We start from the raw sequence: 21,871 nt of genomic DNA, 5'->3' as shown, positions 1-21,871 counted from the left end.
GGCCCTGCCAAATGGTACCCCTCTTTACTTCTAATCAATCAACTGTTTTCTCCTGAATCTTTAAGAAAGATTAAACGTCGGTTCCTAAAAGTTTGTCTGGACACTGGAAAATCTTTAGTCAAAAAAAATAAATAACAGAACCACACTTGTTTTGTAGGGCTCAGTCAAGCTTGGTAATTACATTTTTAGTTCAGCTTCTAAAAAAAATTATATAGCATGCAATTATGCAATTGTTTCATTCATTTTATAGTTGGATGTTAATAACTGACCTTTCCATTTCCATCGACGACTTCCCGGTAAACACTGTATGTGGTGTGGGAACCGTATGCGATTTGGACAGGAATCAGACCGCATTCCTATGAGATTGCATGCACTTCTGCAGCAGTGCACACCCATGCGATCTGATTCTGGAAATCACACTGCGTTTTGCAAACATTAACACACCCACAGCAGTTTGCATGAACGTGGTGCAATTTTAAATGCAGTGGGGAAACTGTACAGAATTCGCTGTGAATTCCGAAACCGCATCAGTGTGAATCAGGCCTAAGTGACAAAAAATACATTTCTGGCCTTTGGGGCACTATTACTCCCATTGATTTGAGACACTGTTCTGCCAAGTGACAACAATGGGGCACCATTTCTCCAACTGACACCAACAATGGGGCACTATTCCTCCCAATAATACCAATGATGGGATACAATTCCTTCCTCTAATGCCAACTGTGGTAATGTTTGGTCTATCTGATGCCACAAAAACTTCCACTCCCGCTGGCCACAATCCAGGACCTGAAGTTTGAAGGACAGTAAAATGCCCCTTTGTTTAGAAAATTCGGTAACTACCCTATCATAGATTGTTTTGTTTTACTGTCTTATTGCAATGTTGCAACTTTGAAGTGACTGTATTAGGCAGGCTCTCTGGCAATGTTCTTACTTTTATCCAGTGTACTATCAATATGTACAGAAGCAAACAAGATCCTGCAATAAAGTTTTGAATTGTTGCCACCTGGCTTGGACTAAGACCAGAGTTCTAAATTGGAATTCTTTTTTATTTTGAAGTTTAAATGGGTTATACTGTATTTTGGCCATGGCCAACCCTATGTGAATCTTTTCCCAAAATTCAATGTTACTGGAAACTATGTTACTGTGGAGTCCCATATCTATACTGTGGGAGGATAAAACTGCTAAACCATAATGGAAGTTCTCATAATCGCCTGTAACTGGAATGATGGGCTCCTGTGCCTAACAAGATTGTTGACTATACGCAGCTTTTAGGTGTTTCACATGCTACCAACCAACTCTGAACTACAAGACTGACTGAACAGGTCAACCTGTTTTACTTCTGAGGCCTCGTACACACGACAGAGTTTCTCGGCAGAATTCGGCGAGAAACTCGGTCAGAGCCGGATTCTGCCGAGAAACTCTGTCGTCTGTACACTTTCGGCCCGTTGGAGCCGCCGAGGAACTCGTCGAGAAAATAGAGAACATGTTCTCTATTTTCTCGTTGTTCTATGGGAGCTCTCGGCCCGCCGAGCTCCTCGGCGGCTTCAGGGCTGAACTCGACGAGGAACTCGACGTGTTTGGCACGTCGAGTTCCTCGGCCGTGTGTACGAGGCCTCACAGTGACCTCATTGGGGGAGATTTTTCAGTGACACGCCTACAAGAAACAAGGTGAGGTTGTTGGTAGGAAAGGAAGACAGGGCTAACAATAAAAACATTGCTCGAAGTTCTAACTCTAATGCCGCGTACACACGATCGGAATTTCCGACAAGAAAAGTTTGATGTGAGCTTTTGGTTGGAAATTCCGACCGTGTGTAGGCTCCATCAGACATTTGCTGTCAGAATTTACGACAGCAAAAATTTAAGAGCTGGTTCTCAAATTTTCCGACGGGAAAAGTTCTTGTCGGAAATTCAAATCGTCTGTATGCAATTCCGACGCGCAAAAATCCTACGCATGCTTGGAATCATTGAACTTAATTTTTCTTGGCTCGTCGTAGTGTTGTACGTCACCGCATTCTTGACGTTCGTAATTTCCGACAACATTTGTGTGACTGTGTGTATGCAACACACGTTTGAGCCAACATTCCGACGGAAAAAAATCTACGGTTTTCATGTCGGAAATTCCGATCGTATGTACGTGGCATAAGTGAAGTAGTACTAAAGCCAATTTATTTTTTTACATTTATGCATTGTCTGCATTAAGGTAAAAAAATGCCCCACTACCTGTCTACCTTCCCCCATCCCTGAACACTTATCTGGTTCTATGTCACGGCTCCATTGCTGTCTCTGGCTTGTGGTAGAGACTTTTCAAAACCATATTTATAAGATTTATATGAAGATGTATATGTCATTCTTTTATAAGGCTTTTCTTATTAATGAGACTGAGATGTCGTTGGTCGACTGTCCTGTTTTTCTTAGTCAACAGAGTGACTCGTTGTTAGAGTTCAACGAACAAAAGGACTATAAACCTATATTAGCATAGGGAGGTTATCTCAAAGGGATGGGGATCTGATAAGAAGTGTCCTCTCATTGAAGTACAAGAATTTCCTGTCATCTCCTGTTTGAGGACCAAATTTAAGACTGTGTTAATCAGATAATAATACCAGGTGTGGGTGTGTATATTAAAAGAGATTCCTTTTATCCTTTGTCTAATTACAGGCCACAATGGGACATGATACTGGGTGGGTCGGGGGTCCTTAATTGCCATCCTGAAAAGGACAACCAATCATAGTAGAGGGCTTTTTTCTTAATTCTTAGAGGGTATAAAAAACAGTGCTAGCTTGACTAAGAGACAGACTGGATCATGAGCTGATTGGGAAAATTTGGTGAAGTACTCTGCAAAAATATATTTTCTCTTTTTCTCTCTCTCTCTCTCTCTCTCTCTCTCTCCCTCTCTCTCTCTCTCTCTCTCTCTCTCTCTGTCTCTCTGTCTCTCTGTCTCTCTCTCTCTCTCTCTCTCTCTCTCTCTCTCTCTCTCTCTCTCTCTCTGTCTCTCTGTCTCTCTGTCTCTCTCTCCCTTAACTTATTCTCTGTAACTTTTCTTCTCCTATGAATTGTCTTGAGATACTGATCTAGCCATCTTATTGTTTGTATAATTGTGTGATGTTATAGTTGTAAATATTAGAGTAATACAAGTTTCTTCTATGTATCAATAAATGTAATACTTTTCCCTTTTCCGCAGCGATATTCTTTGCTTTAATTTTTATATAGACAAAAAGGTTTTCATAGTTTACTTTAATTAGTTACGTGCGATATTAATATTTTTATGAATCGCTGATTATTAATTATGTACGTGAGTTATTAATTTTTCTATGACAAGATGGTGCCCTGTGTGAGGAGGGTTTAAAGTTTGGATAGATATGATTTATTGTATGGTAGACAGAACTGGTTTAGGTCTATTTTGTTTTAACCTGTCTGAATACCTAACAAACTTACTCTTCAGAACTTAACCTTTTCTTTTTGTCTATGCGAATGTGTTTATGAGACTGATTTTGAATAATGTAGATATATATATAGAATGAAATTGTAGCAGGGATTTCTGTTTGGAATCTTGGAGACAGTGGCCCAGGTTCAGAAAGGACTTAAAACGGCGCAACGCCAGGTGCGCAGCCGTGGGTCCTAATCCGAGCCGTCGTATCTATACGCCTGATTCTTAGAATCGCTCACGCATAGATATCCATAAGATCCGACAGGCGCAGGTCTCTTACACCGTCGGATCGTAACTGCATATTATTATTTTTATTTTTTTTCCTGACCACTAGGTGGCGCTTCCGTCGAATTCCGCGTTGAGTATGCAAATTAGCTAGATACGCGAATTCCCGAAAGTACGCCCGGCCGACGCAGTAAAGTTACGTTAGGCTGTTCCCGGTGTATAGTTGCCCCTGGTATATGAAGCATAAGTATGGCTGTCGTTCCCGCGTCGAAATTTGAAAAAGTTACGTAGTTTGCGTAAGTCATCCGTGAATGGGGCTGGACGTCATCTACGTTCACGTCAAAATCAATGACGTCCTTGCAGCATACTTTGGAGCAATGTACACTGGGAAATTCCACGGACGGCGCATGCGCCGTTCGGCAAAAACGTCTATCACGTCGAGTCACAGTAGATTTAAAAAAAAACACGCCCCCTGATCCAAATTTGAATTAGGCGGGCTTGCGCCGGCTGATTTGCGCTACGCCGCCGCAACTTACAGAGCTAGTGCTTTGAGAATACAGCGCTTGCCCGTCTGGGTTGCAGAGGCGTAGCGTAGAGCGGATACGTTACACCCGCACAAATTTACCCCGCTGACTGTGAATCTGGGCCTGTGTGCGTCTATGCAGTTGACCCTTTGAATGAGATTAGGCCAATCTTTGTGAGTGAAACACACCTATGCTTTGGTAAATAAACAGTGGGGCGATGGCGCCGCTATAATGATTAATATTCAATAAGGTGTGGGTGTAGTGGTTATTAAACCTCTCTATTATGTACAGGGGCCTTGAATGTTGTTTTTTTCTCAGAGGCTGGGGTTTATTTGTTTTGCACGGTGGACATCTCTGGCATCCGTGGAGTCCTTCAGGTTCTGGACAGGTGTTCGCTTCCCTGGGGGGATCGAGTGCATTGTGGACGGGGTGTGTTAGTGGTGTTGGTGCTCTGCGGTGGGTGAGTCTGGGTCGTGATGGCAATACCGCTACTAAAGTTCTGTGCTCTCTGAAAATGGGCCAATACTTTTTGAAGATCTTTTCCAATTGTTGGTATTGGTTGCTGTATACTGTGATAAAGGCCAGATCCATAGTAGGTGCTTAATGAAGCTTTTTCTTGTTGAGCAAAGCTTCCCTATCCATCTCACAAATGTTAATTTTCAGTTGTTGTCAGCACCTATGATTTTGGGCTGCGTTTCCACTGGTGCAACTCCAATGTGGCCTGATTCAAGGTGCGATTTGGAAATGCAGCTTTAGTGCGACTGTGATGTGGCTTTGAATGCGTTTTTTTTTGATCCAGAAGTCGCATCAAAATGGTGCAGGTACCTTTATCGGTCGCTGCAGCCTTGAGCCACATAGAGTGGAATGGGTGCTATTGAAATCAATGGGCTGCGAGTTGTAATGCGACTTTGGGTCCAAAGTCGCATGGCAAATCACATCAGTGGAAACGGAGACTAAAATCACACTGAATTATCTGGATGTATGTGAATCTATTCCTCTGTTTAATCAAATAACTGGGGATGGTAAGCGGTGTAATAAGATCTGTAAACACTGACTATATTGTAACTGCTAAAAATCATTATTAGGTAAGCGTCAGTTAAATTAGTGCAATTAGGTGCCTCTTGCACTGCAAGCAATCATAACGATCTAATAAGTAAGCATTTCTTTTAGAATGTTGCAGAAAAGTTCACGGGAGGACAACTAATTTAGTTGGGAAAATCCCCGGGCTAATTTTTTGAAGGACTATAGTCAGTCATTGTTCTGACAAGTAGTGAAAAAAGATCAGCAGAGGGGCAGTACCGGTCCACTCAATCAGGGGTCAAAGCGTAGCTAACTTTGGGAAAAAGCGACCTTTAAGGGTTTGCGGGATCAGCTCAAGGTCCTTCGTCCGCAAAAAGGATGGGAAATCAAATCGCTTCAAAACGGATGTCGAACCGGGGGGAGCCTTACCACGTGACTCCGAAGGAAGAAATGATAGATGAATATGGACCTTGGGTTGTGAAATATATAAAAGATTGGGATCAGTGGACAGGAAAGCAATATTCGAAAAAGGGTACTTTCAAGCCAAGCGCTTGGGAAGCCCTGTGGTGCAGTCACCACGGGAAGATGATACGAACAAATGAAAAAAGATGCTTGGAGGGCAGGGATGGTAGGATATCAGAACTGATGAGGTGAGTATTTTTAATAGGGAATCCACATCCCCAGAGAAGTGATGATGAACAGAGTTTATGGGTAAGTAGGATATAGAACATGTAAGGTCTTGAGGTCATATTTGACCTAGATAAATGGATTGTGAGAGTGTGTGACGTGTGTTCTCAGCTGCTGACTCAGCGCTGACAGCCCGAATGACCCCCCCTTCTATTTTGTGAGGGTGTGTGAAACAGCTGTATTGTCATGCAAATTGAGTGAGCCGAGTGAATGGTAAAGCGAAAGTAAGATGCCTTATGTGTATGTATATATATATATATATATATATATATATATATATGTGTGTGTATTTTTTTTTGTATTAACGGTAATCTTTGTTTCCATAGAAGTTTCTTTTTGAAGTTTTCCAATGTACTCAGAATAGGTAAGTAGGATTGTCTTGCAAGACAAAAGGGAAACTTATAAAAAATGTGTTTGTTTTAAAACTGCTCATTTTTAACCATGGTGAATACATTTTTAGGGGGGAATTATTGGTATACCATAGAACAAAAATCCATATGGCATTAATATGTATTATAGTAATACATATTAATGAAACGTTGAGCTCAACAATTTTTGGTATTTTAAAAGAAAGTGCACGGTTTATGTAATATAATGTAATGTATATTTGTGTTTTATATGATAATGTCTTGTTACAGATATATAACCATTGTTTTTTGTTTCCAGGTTAAGAAAAAATTGAATGTTTATTACTAAACTTTTATTTTGTGTTTTATCCCTCAGAATCGATAACTGTGTTTTTCAGGATTTCAGAATAAGAGGAAATCTTTAGGTTGGTTAGTCGGTCGGGTTTCACAAGGTTTAGGTTTTCATGACCATTATCTAGTTGGAACGTCTAGTGGTCAGTCCATTTGGCTATGTTTTTGGACCACCTAGTGGGGGTTACATGTGCTGATCCACTGAATAGCAGAACCAACTAACTGAGGTCCGTGTATTAGTTTTTTATGAAAAATTGAGTAAGACTGCAAGGGATAATTGGCACTCTAACACATATATTAGGCTAAGTAGCATTCAGGGGTACCACACTTAGTGTTACAAGGGTTTTGGGGTATTCTCCAGCGGTTGAAATGGATCGGCCATAGATCCGTGGCATATGGTTTTCTTATTTACCCAAGATCAGCCATGCTGACACGTGTAGTTCCATAGATCCAATAGGTAAAATCCTGATGTTACTTTGGCCAGACTTGTGTTTTTAGGACTTCTTAAACTCCCCCCCCCCCCGCTGTTAAGCCTGGCTGTACAAGGTTGCATTGCCTCAGTGCTACAAGGGAATTTTCTTAGTCTATTGGTCAGCACCCGTTGCCTTGAGCTGGATACACATTATGCAATTCTTGTTTTCCAATTTCTTTTAGAGTTACCGGCAGACATGTAGTACGAGGGCCTGCCTGGTGGCATACGAGTTGAAAGTGCATAGGTATGGCCTCGTATTGTATAGTTTTTGGGTTGAGTCTGGAGAAAAGGTGTGCAAGAAGATTGTATGAGGTGATATCAGCTCTTGGCTGTTCCAGAGGCCCTCACTTCCGATATATATGTGGGCATGCAGTATTCTCCTCAGTTAATATCCATAGGTGTCCTTCCTGTCCTAGATTACTTGGGTACCTTAACTGGTGGTCTGTGACTTGCATGCCAAGAATATCAGTGCCCCAGGGTGGCACTAGACTCCTGTCTTTCATGGGAGTCCTATCTGAATGGTGAAGGCAGTTTGTTTTGTAGGGGTGAAGGATAACATAGTCTAATTACTGAATTGATAGAGGAGGGAGAAGGTGTGCAGCCTCTATGAGGGATCGGGTGTACCTGGTGGCAGGTGGTTTTCAATCCGGGTATCCAGACTATTTCCCATACTTAAAAGAGGCTCAATGGCGCCTGTCTTTGGAGCGGGAGGTGGGTAATTGGATACCGTAATCACTATAGAGCTGGAGATAATCAAGAACACATTGAGAGGCCCTGGGCTACATATCAGGGAAGGGTTAGAAAAATCTAACTCATTCTATTCTCATCCCTAAGGGCAGGGAAGGAACTTTGGGCATGGACGGAACTTTGTGCATATATCACGGTCAATTTGGGTACTATCCTATCTGACTCTACTGGGTTATACCCTGGAGTCCATTCCTGTTCTGAGGGTCGTGAGTCTAGACAGGAATTGAAAGAAATATTGGAATGGGTGACTAGTATGACATAAATGTATGTGGTGCAGGTACCCAGGAGACTGGCATCTATGCCTAATAGGGTGTCTGTTGGCCAAACTAGAGGGTGCCAGGTGATACATCAATGGGGTGAAAACTTCCTCGTAGAGGCGGTGTCTCATGCTTATCAGTCCTATAAAGAAGCTTTCAGTTACTGGACATGGGAGAGGTACACCTAGTTAAGGTCTCACCTGAGAGGTTGAATCCCTGCACAAGTAATGCCAGTAACTACATACAGGAACATGCCCTGTCAAATAAAGGGAATACACGCGGGCTAACAGGGTACAGAGTGGTTGATAAGACTATTACCCTGTATGTGCTGAGTATACGCTGAATCAAGTGATTGTTAAGTGACCAGTGGCTTTCTCCCAGAGATGTGCAGACACAGCATAAGGTTCACGCAGGACGCTTCTTTCTGGGGAGTAACCCAACAGAGGAGGAGGGTATTCAGCACTATATAGGGGGAATAGGAGCTGGGATGGGTGTTAGTAATAGAGTGGACAACGGTCTCCTGAGGAACAGACCCGCAGCCACGGCTTCAGACAATAAGCACGGCTTTGTTGCTCAGAGAGATTGGTGACAATTGTGACAACATGCAACAAAGTTACATGAAAACCCAGTTCAATATGGCTCACGATTTTATCGACCATGTTAAGAGGTTGGAAGAGAGTATGAAAGGGTATAGAACAAAAATATGTCATTGGCTCTGGCGTACATGCAGGGGCAGGCGGAGTTATTGACCAGGATCATGCTGAGTGTCCAAATCTCTGTATGATGGGCGGTAGCCTGAGGAGTTAGCATCACCATTCAGTAAGACTTTGACAAAACTCGTCGCGTACACTAATCCAAAATGGTAGTCAAATGCCGGGATGGGCTGTACTGGTTTGGATTGTGAGAAATGAGGTGCTGTATGATCCCATATACGGAAGTGCAGACTCGGTCTGTAGATAGGTTGGCATCAATGAGCTTACTGACTGGGGATTCTATCTTGGTGCATTTGGGGCTAAGTGACCCACATGTGATCAGAGGGCACGGAAGCTGAGAGCAGGTTGATATTTCCCCCTGTCAGAAGTGTGACCACGATGTCTTTTGCATTCCAGGTCAATACCCGGTAGTGAAGGAGGAATGTTGGGAAGGTATTTCACTGTGGGTTCTGGATGGGAAGATCATTACGGGGGAGGAAACACCTAGGTATAATTTAGGACATAGGCGGGTTTTGTTTCTTTGTCCTAGAGGATACCGATGGGGTGTTAGTCATGGAACTAGGGTGTTCCTTGGACCTACCTGGTGGTAGTGGGGCATGGTCACTGAAATCAAGTCACAGGGATGGAGTTTTTGTGGGTTTTGTCATTGTTTCGATGGTATATGTGCTGTTGTACTCAATACCGAATGCTGGGGTATGGGTGCTGGTCTAGTGATGCACTGTTGTCAGAATTAGGTTGAATTGTACTCAGCAGGGTACACCACCTTGGGGAGTCTATTGTACCTATTCTCTTGTCCTTGGGATGGATATAGACGGAACCCCGGGTTACACCCCGAGTTGCCCTGAAGAAAGGTTTTATAGCAAACCTGACATCCCCTTTACACTTATTGAAACTTCCGTTGGGATTCGGGGAGGAATTAAAAGTTAGGTAGTTAAACTTCGGGCAACAGGATTTAAATGGTGCCAACAGTTTGTGCAAGGTGTGAATAAAAAGGCCCGTCTCAAGGGATTTAGAGGTACTCATAAACAAGCTAGGTAGGTTGGCACAGCAGGTTGGGGAAGGGGTTGAGGGGCAGCTAGATGTGAATCATATTCTTGAAAATCTACAACATGCTCATATTGATGCTACTGCCTCATTGTCTGAGATAATGAAACAGAAGTTCACCGGACAGATAGCGGGCTACCGTGTTACACCCCCGAGTCCATCATGATCTGATGGTTTATGAGTCCGAACAACCTCAAATGATTGATACTCAACGGGGTACATTACCTCAGGGAGTCTACTGTACATCTTCCCCGGTCCTGGGAATAGATATAGCCAGGACACAAGGACGTACCCCTGTTACCCCAGAGAAAAAGCTTGATATCAAACCGGACACCCCCATACATCTACAGAAACTTCCTCTGGGATTTGGGGCTGAGTTAAAGGCTTGGCTGGTAGATTTTGGACAACAGGATGAAATATTAAATGTGCTGAGAGATGCTGAGAAACAAGCCACTATACGACTCACCCATGATCAAAATAAGTTGATCCAAGTATCCCACGCTTTAGAGGAAGACGCTAAGATTTCCTGGTGGGAAAGTATATTTGGGTATAGTCCTAACGCGTCAGCTTTCCTAAACATTTTGCTCCACCCTGTTGTCCTAGTCTGTGTAGCTTTATTGCTTTCCCTGATGCAAGTAATGATGTGCATTACTATCAGGAGAATGAACGCCAAAACTATGAGAATGTGCACCTCAACGAGGTATCTTCTCTCAAGGAACAGAAAAGCCACTAACTCAGAAAAATATTTCCGAAGAAGCCTGTCCAAATCCAGACCAGTACAAACGTACCGTTTTTTTAATACTCCTAGTTTAAATTTTTATCATGTTCATGTAATTTTTTTTCTTTCTTCTCATTTTTTTTTTTTTTTTTTTATCCATTACAATTTTTTACTTTTCATTTTTATACATTTTTTGAATTTTTGTAAAAGTTATTCTCTCTCGGTTTTATTAAAACATTTTAGGAATTTTTAATCAATTTTTCTAATTTTTTTTATTTATTTTTTTGTCAGTTTTATTTTTTATTCTTTTTTATTTTTTTCTCTCATTTTTCTCCCTGAAATGTTATGGTTATAGTTTTTTTCATTATTATTATTTTTTTTTCTCTCTCATTCCATTCAGGTGAGAAAAGTTCCAAAAGCTTTGAACTTTGTCCACCTGAAGGGGGGAGTAGTGCATAGACCTGGAAGGAAAAAATAAATAATGCATTCGACTTGTACGTTGTTAAGTGACCATGATCATGTTCACCTGTTGAACACCAATAGGGCAGAAGAGTCTATTTTTTTTTATTTTTTTTTTTTTTTGTTTTTTTTGTGTTTTGTTCTTGTTTTTTTTTTTAAAAGAGGACCCTAGAACTATATTTTTTTCCTGTTGATCTAGGAATAAGCCTCTTCAATTTGTAATAATAACGTGCGGTCAGGTTTACCCAAAGTCTACAAATTTAAATCATCTCTCTCTCGTTATTATCTGTGTACCTGACCAGCAAAAATACCACCAATTACTAGTAGGAGAGAGGAGTCGTTTTTTTAACGGAACAATGTTCTTTTTTTTTTTTTTTATTATTTTTTTTCTCTCGCTGTCAGCTAAAATTGACAGGGCAACTAGGTAGTACGTTTTTTTTTTTGAATACCGATTCAATGCTCTTTAACAATCGAAAGTGGAATCTAAACTGGAGAGCTTGGTTGGAGCAGCATTAAATCTGTAGTTTTTATTTTTTGTTTTTTTTTCTATTCTCCATATTCTTTTTCATTACTCACCTCTCTTCCTTTCCTCCTTTAATTTTATGCTCTCTAAGTTTTTATTTTTTGGCTTCCATCATACATCTTCTCAGGATAATGTAACTAGAACTTCAGTCATATTTTGTTTTTAAGGCACGTGAGCATTCCTGCCCGCCAGTGCCATATTGTATCCCTGGACATCCAGGTTTTCATGTCTTAAAGTAATTCTATCTACGGCTTTATAGTTATAAAGGCCACCCCACGGCTCCTGTCTGACATTCCTCCAATAACTGTACACTGACGTTCTCCTTTCTCCTTTTGTATTCATACATGACTGTCTGGAGGCCCACCCAACCACCACCTGAAGAAACAACGACAACCAAGTCATTTTTCTTTTAGAAGACAAACGTGCCATGAATAAGACACTCCGAAACCCTTCTTCACCATGCTGGAAAAGTGCTGCCTCGCGGTCCGATCCAATGGTGACAATCAGAACACCATCTTTCCAAGATACAGGACTAAATATATAAGGATCCCGCCATCAATGTTGGAATTCCACTCCTCCAATGCAGAGGGGCGATGAAACATTGCCGTACAGACACTCAGGGTTCGGATCGGAAGTCTCAAAGGCACCAGGACTGTCTCAAGTCTACCTTGATGAGTTACGGCGAGTTCAAGAAAGGAAAAGGCCGCAGTGGTGGTGGGGGAAGGGTCGGGGCGTCTGGGCCGTCGTGGGTGGGTACCGGATCATTGAAGGAGGACATAAGTTCAAGAATGAACTTCAGGGGGAACTGTGGTAGAGACTTTTCAAAACCATATTTATAAGATTTATATGAAGATGTATATGTCATTCTTTTATAAGGCTTTTCTTATTAATGAGACTGAGATGTCGTTGGTCGACTGTCCTGTTTTTCTTAGTCAACAGAGTGACTCGTTGTTAGAGTTCAACGAACAAAAGGACTATAAACCTATATTAGCATAGGGAGGTTATCTCAAAGGGATGGGGATCTGATAAGAAGTGTCCTCTCATTGAAGTACAAGAATTTCCTGTCATCTCCTGTTTGAGGACCAAATTTAAGACTGTGTTAATCAGATAATAATACCAGGTGTGGGTGTGTATATTAAAAGAGATTCCTTTTATCCTTTGTCTAATTACAGGCCACAATGGGACATGATACTGGGTGGGTCGGGGGTCCTTAATTGCCATCCTGAAAAGGACAACCAATCATAGTAGAGGGCTTTTTTCTTAATTCTTAGAGGGTATAAAAAACAGTGCTAGCTTGACTAAGAGACAGACTGGATCATGAGCTGATTGGGAAAATTTGGTGAAGTACTCTGCAAAAATATATTTTCTCTTTTTCTCTCTCTCTCTCTCTCTCTCTCTCTCCCTCTCTCTCTCTCCCTCTCTCTCTCTCTCTCTCTCTCTCTCTCTCTCTCTCTCTCTCTCTCTCTGTCTCTCTGTCTCTCTGTCTCTCTCTCTCTCTCTCTCTCTCTCTCTCTCTCTCTCTGTCTCTCTGTCTCTCTGTCTCTCTGTCTCTCTCTCCCTTAACTTATTCTCTGTAACTTTTCTTCTCCTATGAATTGTCTTGAGATACTGATCTAGCCATCTTATTGTTTGTATAATTGTGTGATGTTATAGTTGTAAATATTAGAGTAATACAAGTTTCTTCTATGTATCAATAAATGTAATACTTTTCCCTTTTCCGCAGCGATATTCTTTGCTTTAATTTTTATATAGACAAAAAGGTTTTCATAGTTTACTTTAATTAGTTACGTGCGATATTAATATTTTTATGAATCGCTGATTATTAATTATGTACGTGAGTTATTAATTTTTCTATGACAGGCTCCAGCACTGCTCCCTTCACTTCCTGCTTTCAGAGGAGAAACTGAGCACAGCAGAATGTCTACTGTTGTCAGAGGGGGACGTAGCTTACTGTTACTGTGTGGATCTATGGACACACAACAGCCCGGCTAGGGACCCAGCGGGATTGCGCATGCGTGGTTGCCTTCTTAGCACCCGGCTTGCAAAAGGAGGCACCCGAAGGAAGGTGGAGACTACAGCACTGGCAGAACAAAAAATGGAACTGTCTGTGCAATATCATTGCACAGAGAAGAAAAAAAATAGCCGTTGGTACAACTTTAAAGTCCGTTTTAGCCTGTCAAAGATATTTCTCATCACTTCTGGTAATGACAGACAGTGAGGGTAAAATCTCCCTAATGGGAACACAAAAAAATCAAAAAAACACAGAGGCTTAACCCCTTCTTTGCTCATGATGAAATAAAACCTTTTGGTGTAGCCACCCTGGCGGTATGATTATGTCAGATTTTTGCGTCTCAAAGCGTTACAATTGTTTTGCATAGAAATTTGGCGTTTTATATTGTAGGCCTGTAATTCTTAGTTATAACACACTTAAAGGGGTTGTAAAGGTTTAATAATTATATTTTTTTTAAATATCAAACATACCATACTTACCTCCACTGTGCAGTTCGTTTTGCACAGAGTGGCCCCGATCCTCATCTTCTGGGGTCCCTCAGCAGCTGTCTCGGCTCCTCCCCGCAAGAGCTAACCCACTTCTGGGAAGCGCTCTCCCAAGGAGGTTAGCTTGTGGGCCTGCCCCCGTGTGATACAGTCGGCAGCCATAGCCGCCAAGTGTATCACTCGGCCCGGCGCACCACGTTATTAATTTGATTGACAGCAGCGGGAGCCAGAGGGGGTTAGCTATTGCGGGAAGCAGCCACGAGAGCCGCCGTGGGACACCAGAAGAAGACGATCGGGGGCCACTCTGTGCAAACGAACTGCACAGTGGAGGTAAGTATGACAGGTTTGTTATTAAAAAAAATATATTAAATTCAAATTTGAACCTAAAGTATAACTAAGTGAGCTTTGCTCAGTTCCACCATCCAATCATATTCAAGCAAAAATGCTGTTTTTTTATATTTCTTGCATGTGATTGGGTATTCTTTGTAAAGTGAAGCTTCACCTCAGCTAAGCTCTGGAGCAACGGCATTTGCAAAGTGCACAGTCTATTTGCCTTCTACCTCAATGTGTCACTTAATACCACTCACCCGGAAAGGACACCCAGGACCAGGTTCAGCATGAAGAAGGAGCCAACAATGATGAGAGGGATGAAGTACAGCCAATTCCACATTGCGCCGACGGCATCGTTGGTCTGCAACAAACAAAAATATTAATATTAAAAAGGCAAATATTAATTAGAAACTCAGACCTTTCACCTATGTGTTCCTGCCAAAGGCACAAAGTCACTTCTTTATTCAGCTGGGGTTGAGTTACCACTTGACATCTGAAAGGTAAAATTAGGCTTGAAGTGGGAGTGGTTGCTGGGACAGAGATACTTTGTTGGGTTTACTGGAAGATGTAAATCTCTAGTGGTGTCACCCTCCTTATGTTAAGCATTTAGCAAAGTAGGGTGGGGGATCACAAGAGAATGAGGGGGGTTAACTAAAACTGGAGCAGATAGGATCAGGAGGAACTGTGCATAGTAGCCAATCAGTTTCTAGCATTAGCGTGTTCAGTTAAGCTTTGAAAAACAAAAGCTAGAAGCTGTTTGGTTGCCACGCACAGCTGCTCCAGATTCTGTTTCCTCCCGTTTTAGTAAATTATCCTCACTGTTTGCTACTTGGTGGGTATACAGAGATGGTGATTTGGAGTTCTGGTCTATGACTGCTCCTCTAGCCTGGTCATCCAGTATGGCCTCTAGTGGGCCTAAACCTATAGGTCTAGTCATAAATGTATTCCCCTACGCAAGCCCTGATTACACCGGCACAGAGAGTTCAATATCCTTTCTAGCTATAGATGTATAAAAAAAAAAAGACAAATCCCCTCTCTCTCTGCTGATTCATATTTAATCGTTCCCTCCAGACACTTCCTGCAGATAACAGGAAATTGTGATATTGCTTGCTTGGAAGGCAGTCCCAAGAGGCCCAGTTATGGTACATGGAGTGGGTGCAGATCACACCCTGGAAAGTGATTTAACATACACAAACAGAAAAAAAATCTGTCTTAGCCCCCAGAACACAGGATTGCCTAAAGTACTACTCTAAATTGGCTAGTTTCTTTTTTCAAAGCTAGTCCACAAATTTCACCTTAAAGAGAACCAGTCATAACTGGGCCCACAAATTAATTTTATTATTTAAGCTGGTCATACACTGTGCACATTTCTGTCAGTTTCTGAGGAACCAGGCTTAAGGGGCAGACGCTGTTTATCGGGGTCCTTCGCCTCGTGGCCCTCCTAGCGCGAGGTGGGTGCATGTGATTTCAGTCTCAGGATCACGTTGGTCTGAGGCCGTGTTCTTGTCGAGTAGGCCCACTTATCCTGGCTGGGGCCTATCCTTGAAGGTGATCCTGTGCTCGGACCTCGTGAGCGGTGATGTCTCCAGGAAGTCCACGTCAGGAACTGGTAAGGAGGCTGGGGGAGAAAGTTATTGAAACTACCCGCATCTGTTTACCTGCCGAGGAGTGGGATTCCTCGGACTTGGACTCTTCGTCCGATATCGGAGATGACGATCTATTTGAGACCATGTATCAGGAACTGAGAAGGAACAACAAAAGGTGTGTCACCCCGATACGCAGCCTCTCAGAAGTATCACCCATGGACTCTGGGGACACCACGCCTCGGGTGGATACAGCCAAGGAGTCTTTGCCAAATGAAGGGGTCCTATCCCCACCTGCTCAGTCTCTGGTTCAAAAGTCTCCAAATACCTGCGACTTACCCGGGACGGGAAGTTCTCGGACACTGCCTAAGCTCTCCCGCCTGCAGCGAGTACTAATTAAGAGGGTGGCCACTGAGTATGGTCTCGAGTTCCCCTATGTGCCCAAAGAAATAATGTTGGAGATCGAGGCCAGCCGAAAACAATGGTACGGGGAGGCCATCTGGGACCATCTGAAAGTACCCAAGCCGTTTAGGAACTTAGACCACTCATTTATAATGGCAGAGTGGTTTAAAGGCTGCTGGCTTCATTGAAGCTACGGCCGACACAATCATGCGGATCGAGTGGTTATATACATGGGGAGAAGATGTGGTGCATTCTATCACCACCTCAGACAAAGAGGGAAACCCCCCTGACTCTGCCGGATCCCAGGTTCTACATATAACTTTAATATCAACAGACTGATTCTTGCTTCCTTTATCTTCTGATTCTCCTACAAGTGGAGAGTGTTCCGGATCATCGTGACCTTGTTTCTACATTCAAAATTTTGTTTGCTTTGAAAAAAAAAAGAGAACGTTTTTTTTTCATCTCTAAAGTTTTTTTTTGCTACCGAACTTTGGGGGTTAGTCAGATAGAATAGGGTGCTGAGAAACGCCGGGCTCAAGATATGTTTTATTCTTCTTACTCCAGCCCCTGCTTAAGGAACTTTCATGTCTCTGACCCTAGGTGGCAGTGGTCGATGGAATCAAGAAAGTGACTCTTTTGCAATCTAATAGGTAATCTTTGGGAAGAAAAGTTTCATTTCTTCAGTCTTCAGAAATGCAGCTTCCCTTCCATGTAAAGATTTTCTGAAAGATATATTTTCTTTGTGTTTTTTTTTTCCTAGGTGCCGGATCTACTGTCAAGACCATCGGAGAATGGGTGTGGTACTGCCTGGTAGTATTTTCCCTTGTTGCCTGTGGGTGGCGTTACCACTTCAGGCCCTTGTTGGAACGCAGGTGTACCATGGTGTATTGGGTGTCCCTCCTCGGCAGCAGTACAGTGGGAGTGGTGACCCCGCTGTGCATGCTGGGAGGGGATACTTAAGGGGCAGACGCCGTTTATTGGGGTCCTTCACCTCGTGGCCTTCCTGGCGCAAGGTGGGTGTGTGTGATTTCAGTCTCTGGACCACGTTGGTCTGAGGCCATGTTCTTATCATATAGGCCCAGTTATCCTGGCTGGGGCCTATGCTTGAAGGTAATCCTGTGCTGTCTGTCCTGTGGGAAGAAGCCACTCAATGAAGGAAGCCAGGGGAGACCGAGCAGAAGGCTGGTACTAATTGGGAGAGGCCTGGTAACTTATTGAAGGATACACCGTTACCTACAACACATTACAGTCCGCCAGATTGGCTTAAAGGCCCTTTGACTGTAAGGCAGGAAGTTTGGGACTTTAAAATCCTGTGGCAGAGGATTCCTGGATATCCATTCTGTGTTCTCAAACATTCTGTGGCAGAGTATGTGTCTCTATACTGTCCGTGCATCATTCCGGCTGCTAGGCCATGTGAGAGGGGTCTATCCGGGTGAGCAATACCCACTCAGGATTGAGTGGCGAATATTGGAGTCTTGAATACTATTGTGCATTCTGTACTGTGTACCTGAACCTTCCCCTTCTTTCTATACGCTCTACTTCCCTCGCAAGTTTTACGCGGTGAAAATAAAGCCTACAGTTGAAGGTTTTACATCTTATGTGGACATTGCAATTACTACAGACTTTCTCCCCTAGACAATGAACTTAGAGGTAATGTGCATTTTCCAAAATCTAAACCAGCAGCTCCTTCGGGGGTAGTGCTACACTCCTTTAGTCAATAAACAGTCTTTTGCTTGTTTTTGTTATTTTATTAGCGGATGGAAATTGGTTGGGGAAGGGATGAATAGTTGAAATGTTATAGCAATAGATGCATTACACTTCTTCAGATAGGATTTAGAAATTAGTGTGTCACACTCTTGAGATAGGACAAGATGGCTGACACTAAACTTGACAGACTTTTACATCAGAACTTCTCTTCCTCCTGCACACAGCTTAACATAATTTTACCTCAGAACATCTCCTGTCACAGTCTTAGTATTCCTGTCACGCCATTAGATATGACTAGGCCTCACTCTGAATAAGTCCCAGTTTTAGTAGAAGAAGAAACCGTTAAAGGCCTGGGGCCTGCAGTACCCCCTCATGGCAACAACCGTTCATTTGTAGTAGATTTAATTGTGATGGACTACTGATCCCAGTGGTCCAACTTGCAAATCCTGCCTGCCCTCATGGCTGCATCGATTTGACACAAACTCCACAGTCTCTCCCTCTGGCTCTGCACCCAGCTCCCCTGGCATGCCTCTTCCAGATCTCTCCACTGTGCTACCACTCATTGACACCTGCCCTGGATCCTTCCTGATGGACTTTCTCCGGACGTGCGGACCAACTGCCTCTCCTAGCACAGGTTCCAGGACACCTCTTTATGACCGTGTAAGGAGAGGCTCACTCCCAGCTCCCGAGCTCCTTCGCCGAATTTACACCCCCCCCCCCCAGGTGGGGATGTTCCCCCTGCACTACCGTCTAGTCTTCCATCCTTCCAAGCTGACAACTCCTCCCCTAGCAGGATGAATGTGGTTATATGTAGGAGGCCTGTCCCTTGCCATTTCTAGATGGGGATTGGTCAGAGCTCCTCACATGTACCCCATGTCACTCCAGCCCTCAGCCTTGCCCCTTTTCCAGAACATTCTCCACTGGAAACATGGGAGGCGCCCAAGAGCTGAAGTACATGTCTGTCACGTACTGCTACACTAAACCACTCCCCTGCCCCCAGATAAAAAACAAACAGGCCTAGATCGCAGCATAGGCCTGCTTAAATTTACCTGCACTAAGGTAACACAAAACCCTACACTTAGCACCTACCTAAAGGTAGAGGGTGCTACATAATAATATATCAGCACATTCAGCGGTTATCTGTGGATTGCACACCTGCCCACCCCTGGATGCTGTTTATTTGTGGATACATGCTTATGGCTTCTTTCACCCTGTCATTCAGTGGTATAGGCTTAGCCACCAACTATGATCAGAACACAAGGGATCCCAGTCTCAGATATTCACAGTATACTTGCCACAGGTAAGTCTGAGACAAAAAGGGGGCACAGTGGGCCCATGTGAGGGTAAAGGGGGGCGGGACTTGAGAAGTAACGGTCAGGCTTCAGGTGACCTCTGACCCCCGAAACTCAAGCTATAGTGTGTAGAATGTGAGGACCTATTTACAATTCTGAGATTTCCCCAGTCTCACTCACATCTTTGTAGTTGATAATACACATTGCTGCTTGTGCCCATGTGGGAATGGAGACCACCAGAATATCATATCACATGTGGGTTGTTGTGCAGTGCCATTAGGGTGACAGATCTGTGTAAATGCTGGGCCTGTTAACTAACAGACATGTTCATATAAGCAGAGTAGAGTCCTCCATGACTGTCAGGGTGTGCGTCCAACAGACTCCCTCCTGCCTCCCATCTCCATCTCCCCTCTAATGTGATTTCACATCCGCTTCGCCAGCCAGAACCATTAATTATTAACCCTCTCATTGTTTGCCACGCTGTGTGCTGCCTTTATTCACTTAAAGGGGATGCCGTTTATTTTGAACCAGTGAGCACGGTCACCTAAAAGCCATTTTCAGTGAGTTGTATGACAGCCAGTACAGTCAGCATCTTTGTTGTAAAAGTTCCCCATACAAACAGTGTTCCCATCTCTGTGGTGCATTATTTAAAAAAAAAACAACAGGTCTGTTTTTTTTTATTCTACATTTTAGTGCATTGGGACGCATATAGAAGACAATAGCAACACATCAAAATATATGAAACATTAATTTTGCTGCGTTCGCAAAAGCTATTATTTAATCCTTGATCAATGGCTGTTAACTCTATCCCCTTCAAAGCCTAAATTCAAAAACGCATTGGAAACGCACATCAATACGAGTCAATAAAGCTTGTCAGTGCATAAAAGGAATTGTATGCTGAAGCATGACAACATACCTGTCTAAAGCTATAGAAAACAAATCTCTATGCACATTTATATACTGTATCTAAATGAGCCCTTAAAAGCTGTATTAAACTCAAAATGTAAAATGCTAACAGGGGTTTTATGACAGAGGAGACTTTAATGCTTCTCCCTGCCTGCCAGCTATAATTAGGTTGCCACCTCCGGGTTTTTAGACTGCCTGAAACCCGGACACAATCTTTATAATGGACTGTGGCTCCCCAAGTAACCAAGTACCACAACCACTGAGTGCATAGGGGTGCACACAGGCCCCATCCCTATACACGGACAGGAGAGGAGAAAGGGCTTGATTTGCTCCTCCTCCTTCCACCCCAACCCTCTGGCTGGCCACCCACACTCCATTACCTGGTGTTCTGTGCCTCAGAAAAGATGTGTGGGCTGGAAATTTGAAGCTAAGGAGCCAGCAGATACATTGTGGGCGAAAGGTGTCCATATATGCAGGGCCGGTGCAAGGATTTCTGCCTGCACAAGCGAAGCTCCATTTTGGCGCCCCCCCCCCCCCCAACAGCCACCCACCTCCCTTGCAAAAATGTTTCTTTCAATAATTACCCCCCTTCACATATCCCACCACACAGTATTGCCCCCCTTCACATATCCCCCCACACAGTAATGCCCCCTTTCACATATCCCCCCACACAGTATTGCCCCCCCTTCACATATCCCCCCACACAGTAATGCCCCCCTTTCACATATCCCCCCACACAGTATTGCCCCCCCTTCACATATCCCCCCACACAGTAATGCCCCCCTTCACATATCCCCCCCCCCCAACAGCCACCCACCTCCCTTGCAAAAATGTTTCTTTCAATAATTACCCCCCTTCACATATCCCACCACACAGTATTGCCCCCTTCACATATCCCCCCACACAGTAATGCCCCCTTTCACATATCCCCCCACACAGTATTGCCCCCCCTTCACATATCCCCCCACACAGTAATGCCCCCCTTCACATATCCCCCCACACAGTAATGCCCCCCTTCACATATCCCCCCACACAGTATTACCCCCCTTCACATATGCCCCCACACAGTATTGCCCCCCCTTCACATATCCCCCCACACAGTATTGCCCCCCTTCACATATCCCCCCACACAGTATTGCCCCCCTTCACATATCCCCCCACACAGTAATGCCCCCCTTCACATATCCCCCCACACAGTAATGCCCCCCTTCACATATCCCCCCACACAGTATTACCCCCCCTTCACATATCCCCCCACACACAGTAATGCCCCCCTTCACATATCCCCCCACACAGTAATGCCCCCCTTCACATATCCCCCCACACAGTATTACCCCCCCCTTCACATATCCCCCCCACACAGTAATGCCCCCCTTCACATATCCCCCCACACAGTAATGCCCCCCCTTCACATATCCCCCCACACAGTATTACCCCCCCTTCACATATCCCCCCCACACAGTAATGCCCCCTTTCACATATCCCCCCACACAGTATTGCCCCCCCTTCACATATCCCCCCACACAGTATTGCCCCCCTTCACATATCCCCCCCACACAGCAATGCCCCCTTTCACATATCCCCCCACACAGTATTGCCCCCCCTTCCCATATCCCCCCACACAGTAATGCCCCCCTTCACATA

At 43.8% G+C, this 21,871-nt stretch overlaps 1 protein-coding gene across 1 annotated transcript in view; it reads right to left on the bottom strand.

Annotated features, from left to right (window-relative positions):
* CACNA1B (calcium voltage-gated channel subunit alpha1 B) overlaps window positions 1-21,871 on the bottom strand; it is a 417,311-nt gene that overhangs the window by 199,896 nt on the left and 195,544 nt on the right. Inside the window, exon 6 of the mRNA XM_040324212.1 lies at window positions 14,595-14,698. Within this exon, the coding sequence (XP_040180146.1) occupies window positions 14,595-14,698 (104 nt within the window). The remainder of the gene's footprint in view (window positions 1-14,594; window positions 14,699-21,871) is intronic.

Source organism: Rana temporaria, chromosome 9 (genome assembly GCF_905171775.1).
Source record: "Rana temporaria chromosome 9, aRanTem1.1, whole genome shotgun sequence".
NCBI lineage: Eukaryota > Metazoa > Chordata > Amphibia > Anura > Ranidae > Rana > Rana temporaria.
Note: the sequence above shows the minus strand (reverse complement) of the source record. Positions and strands in the feature narration are given on the sequence as shown.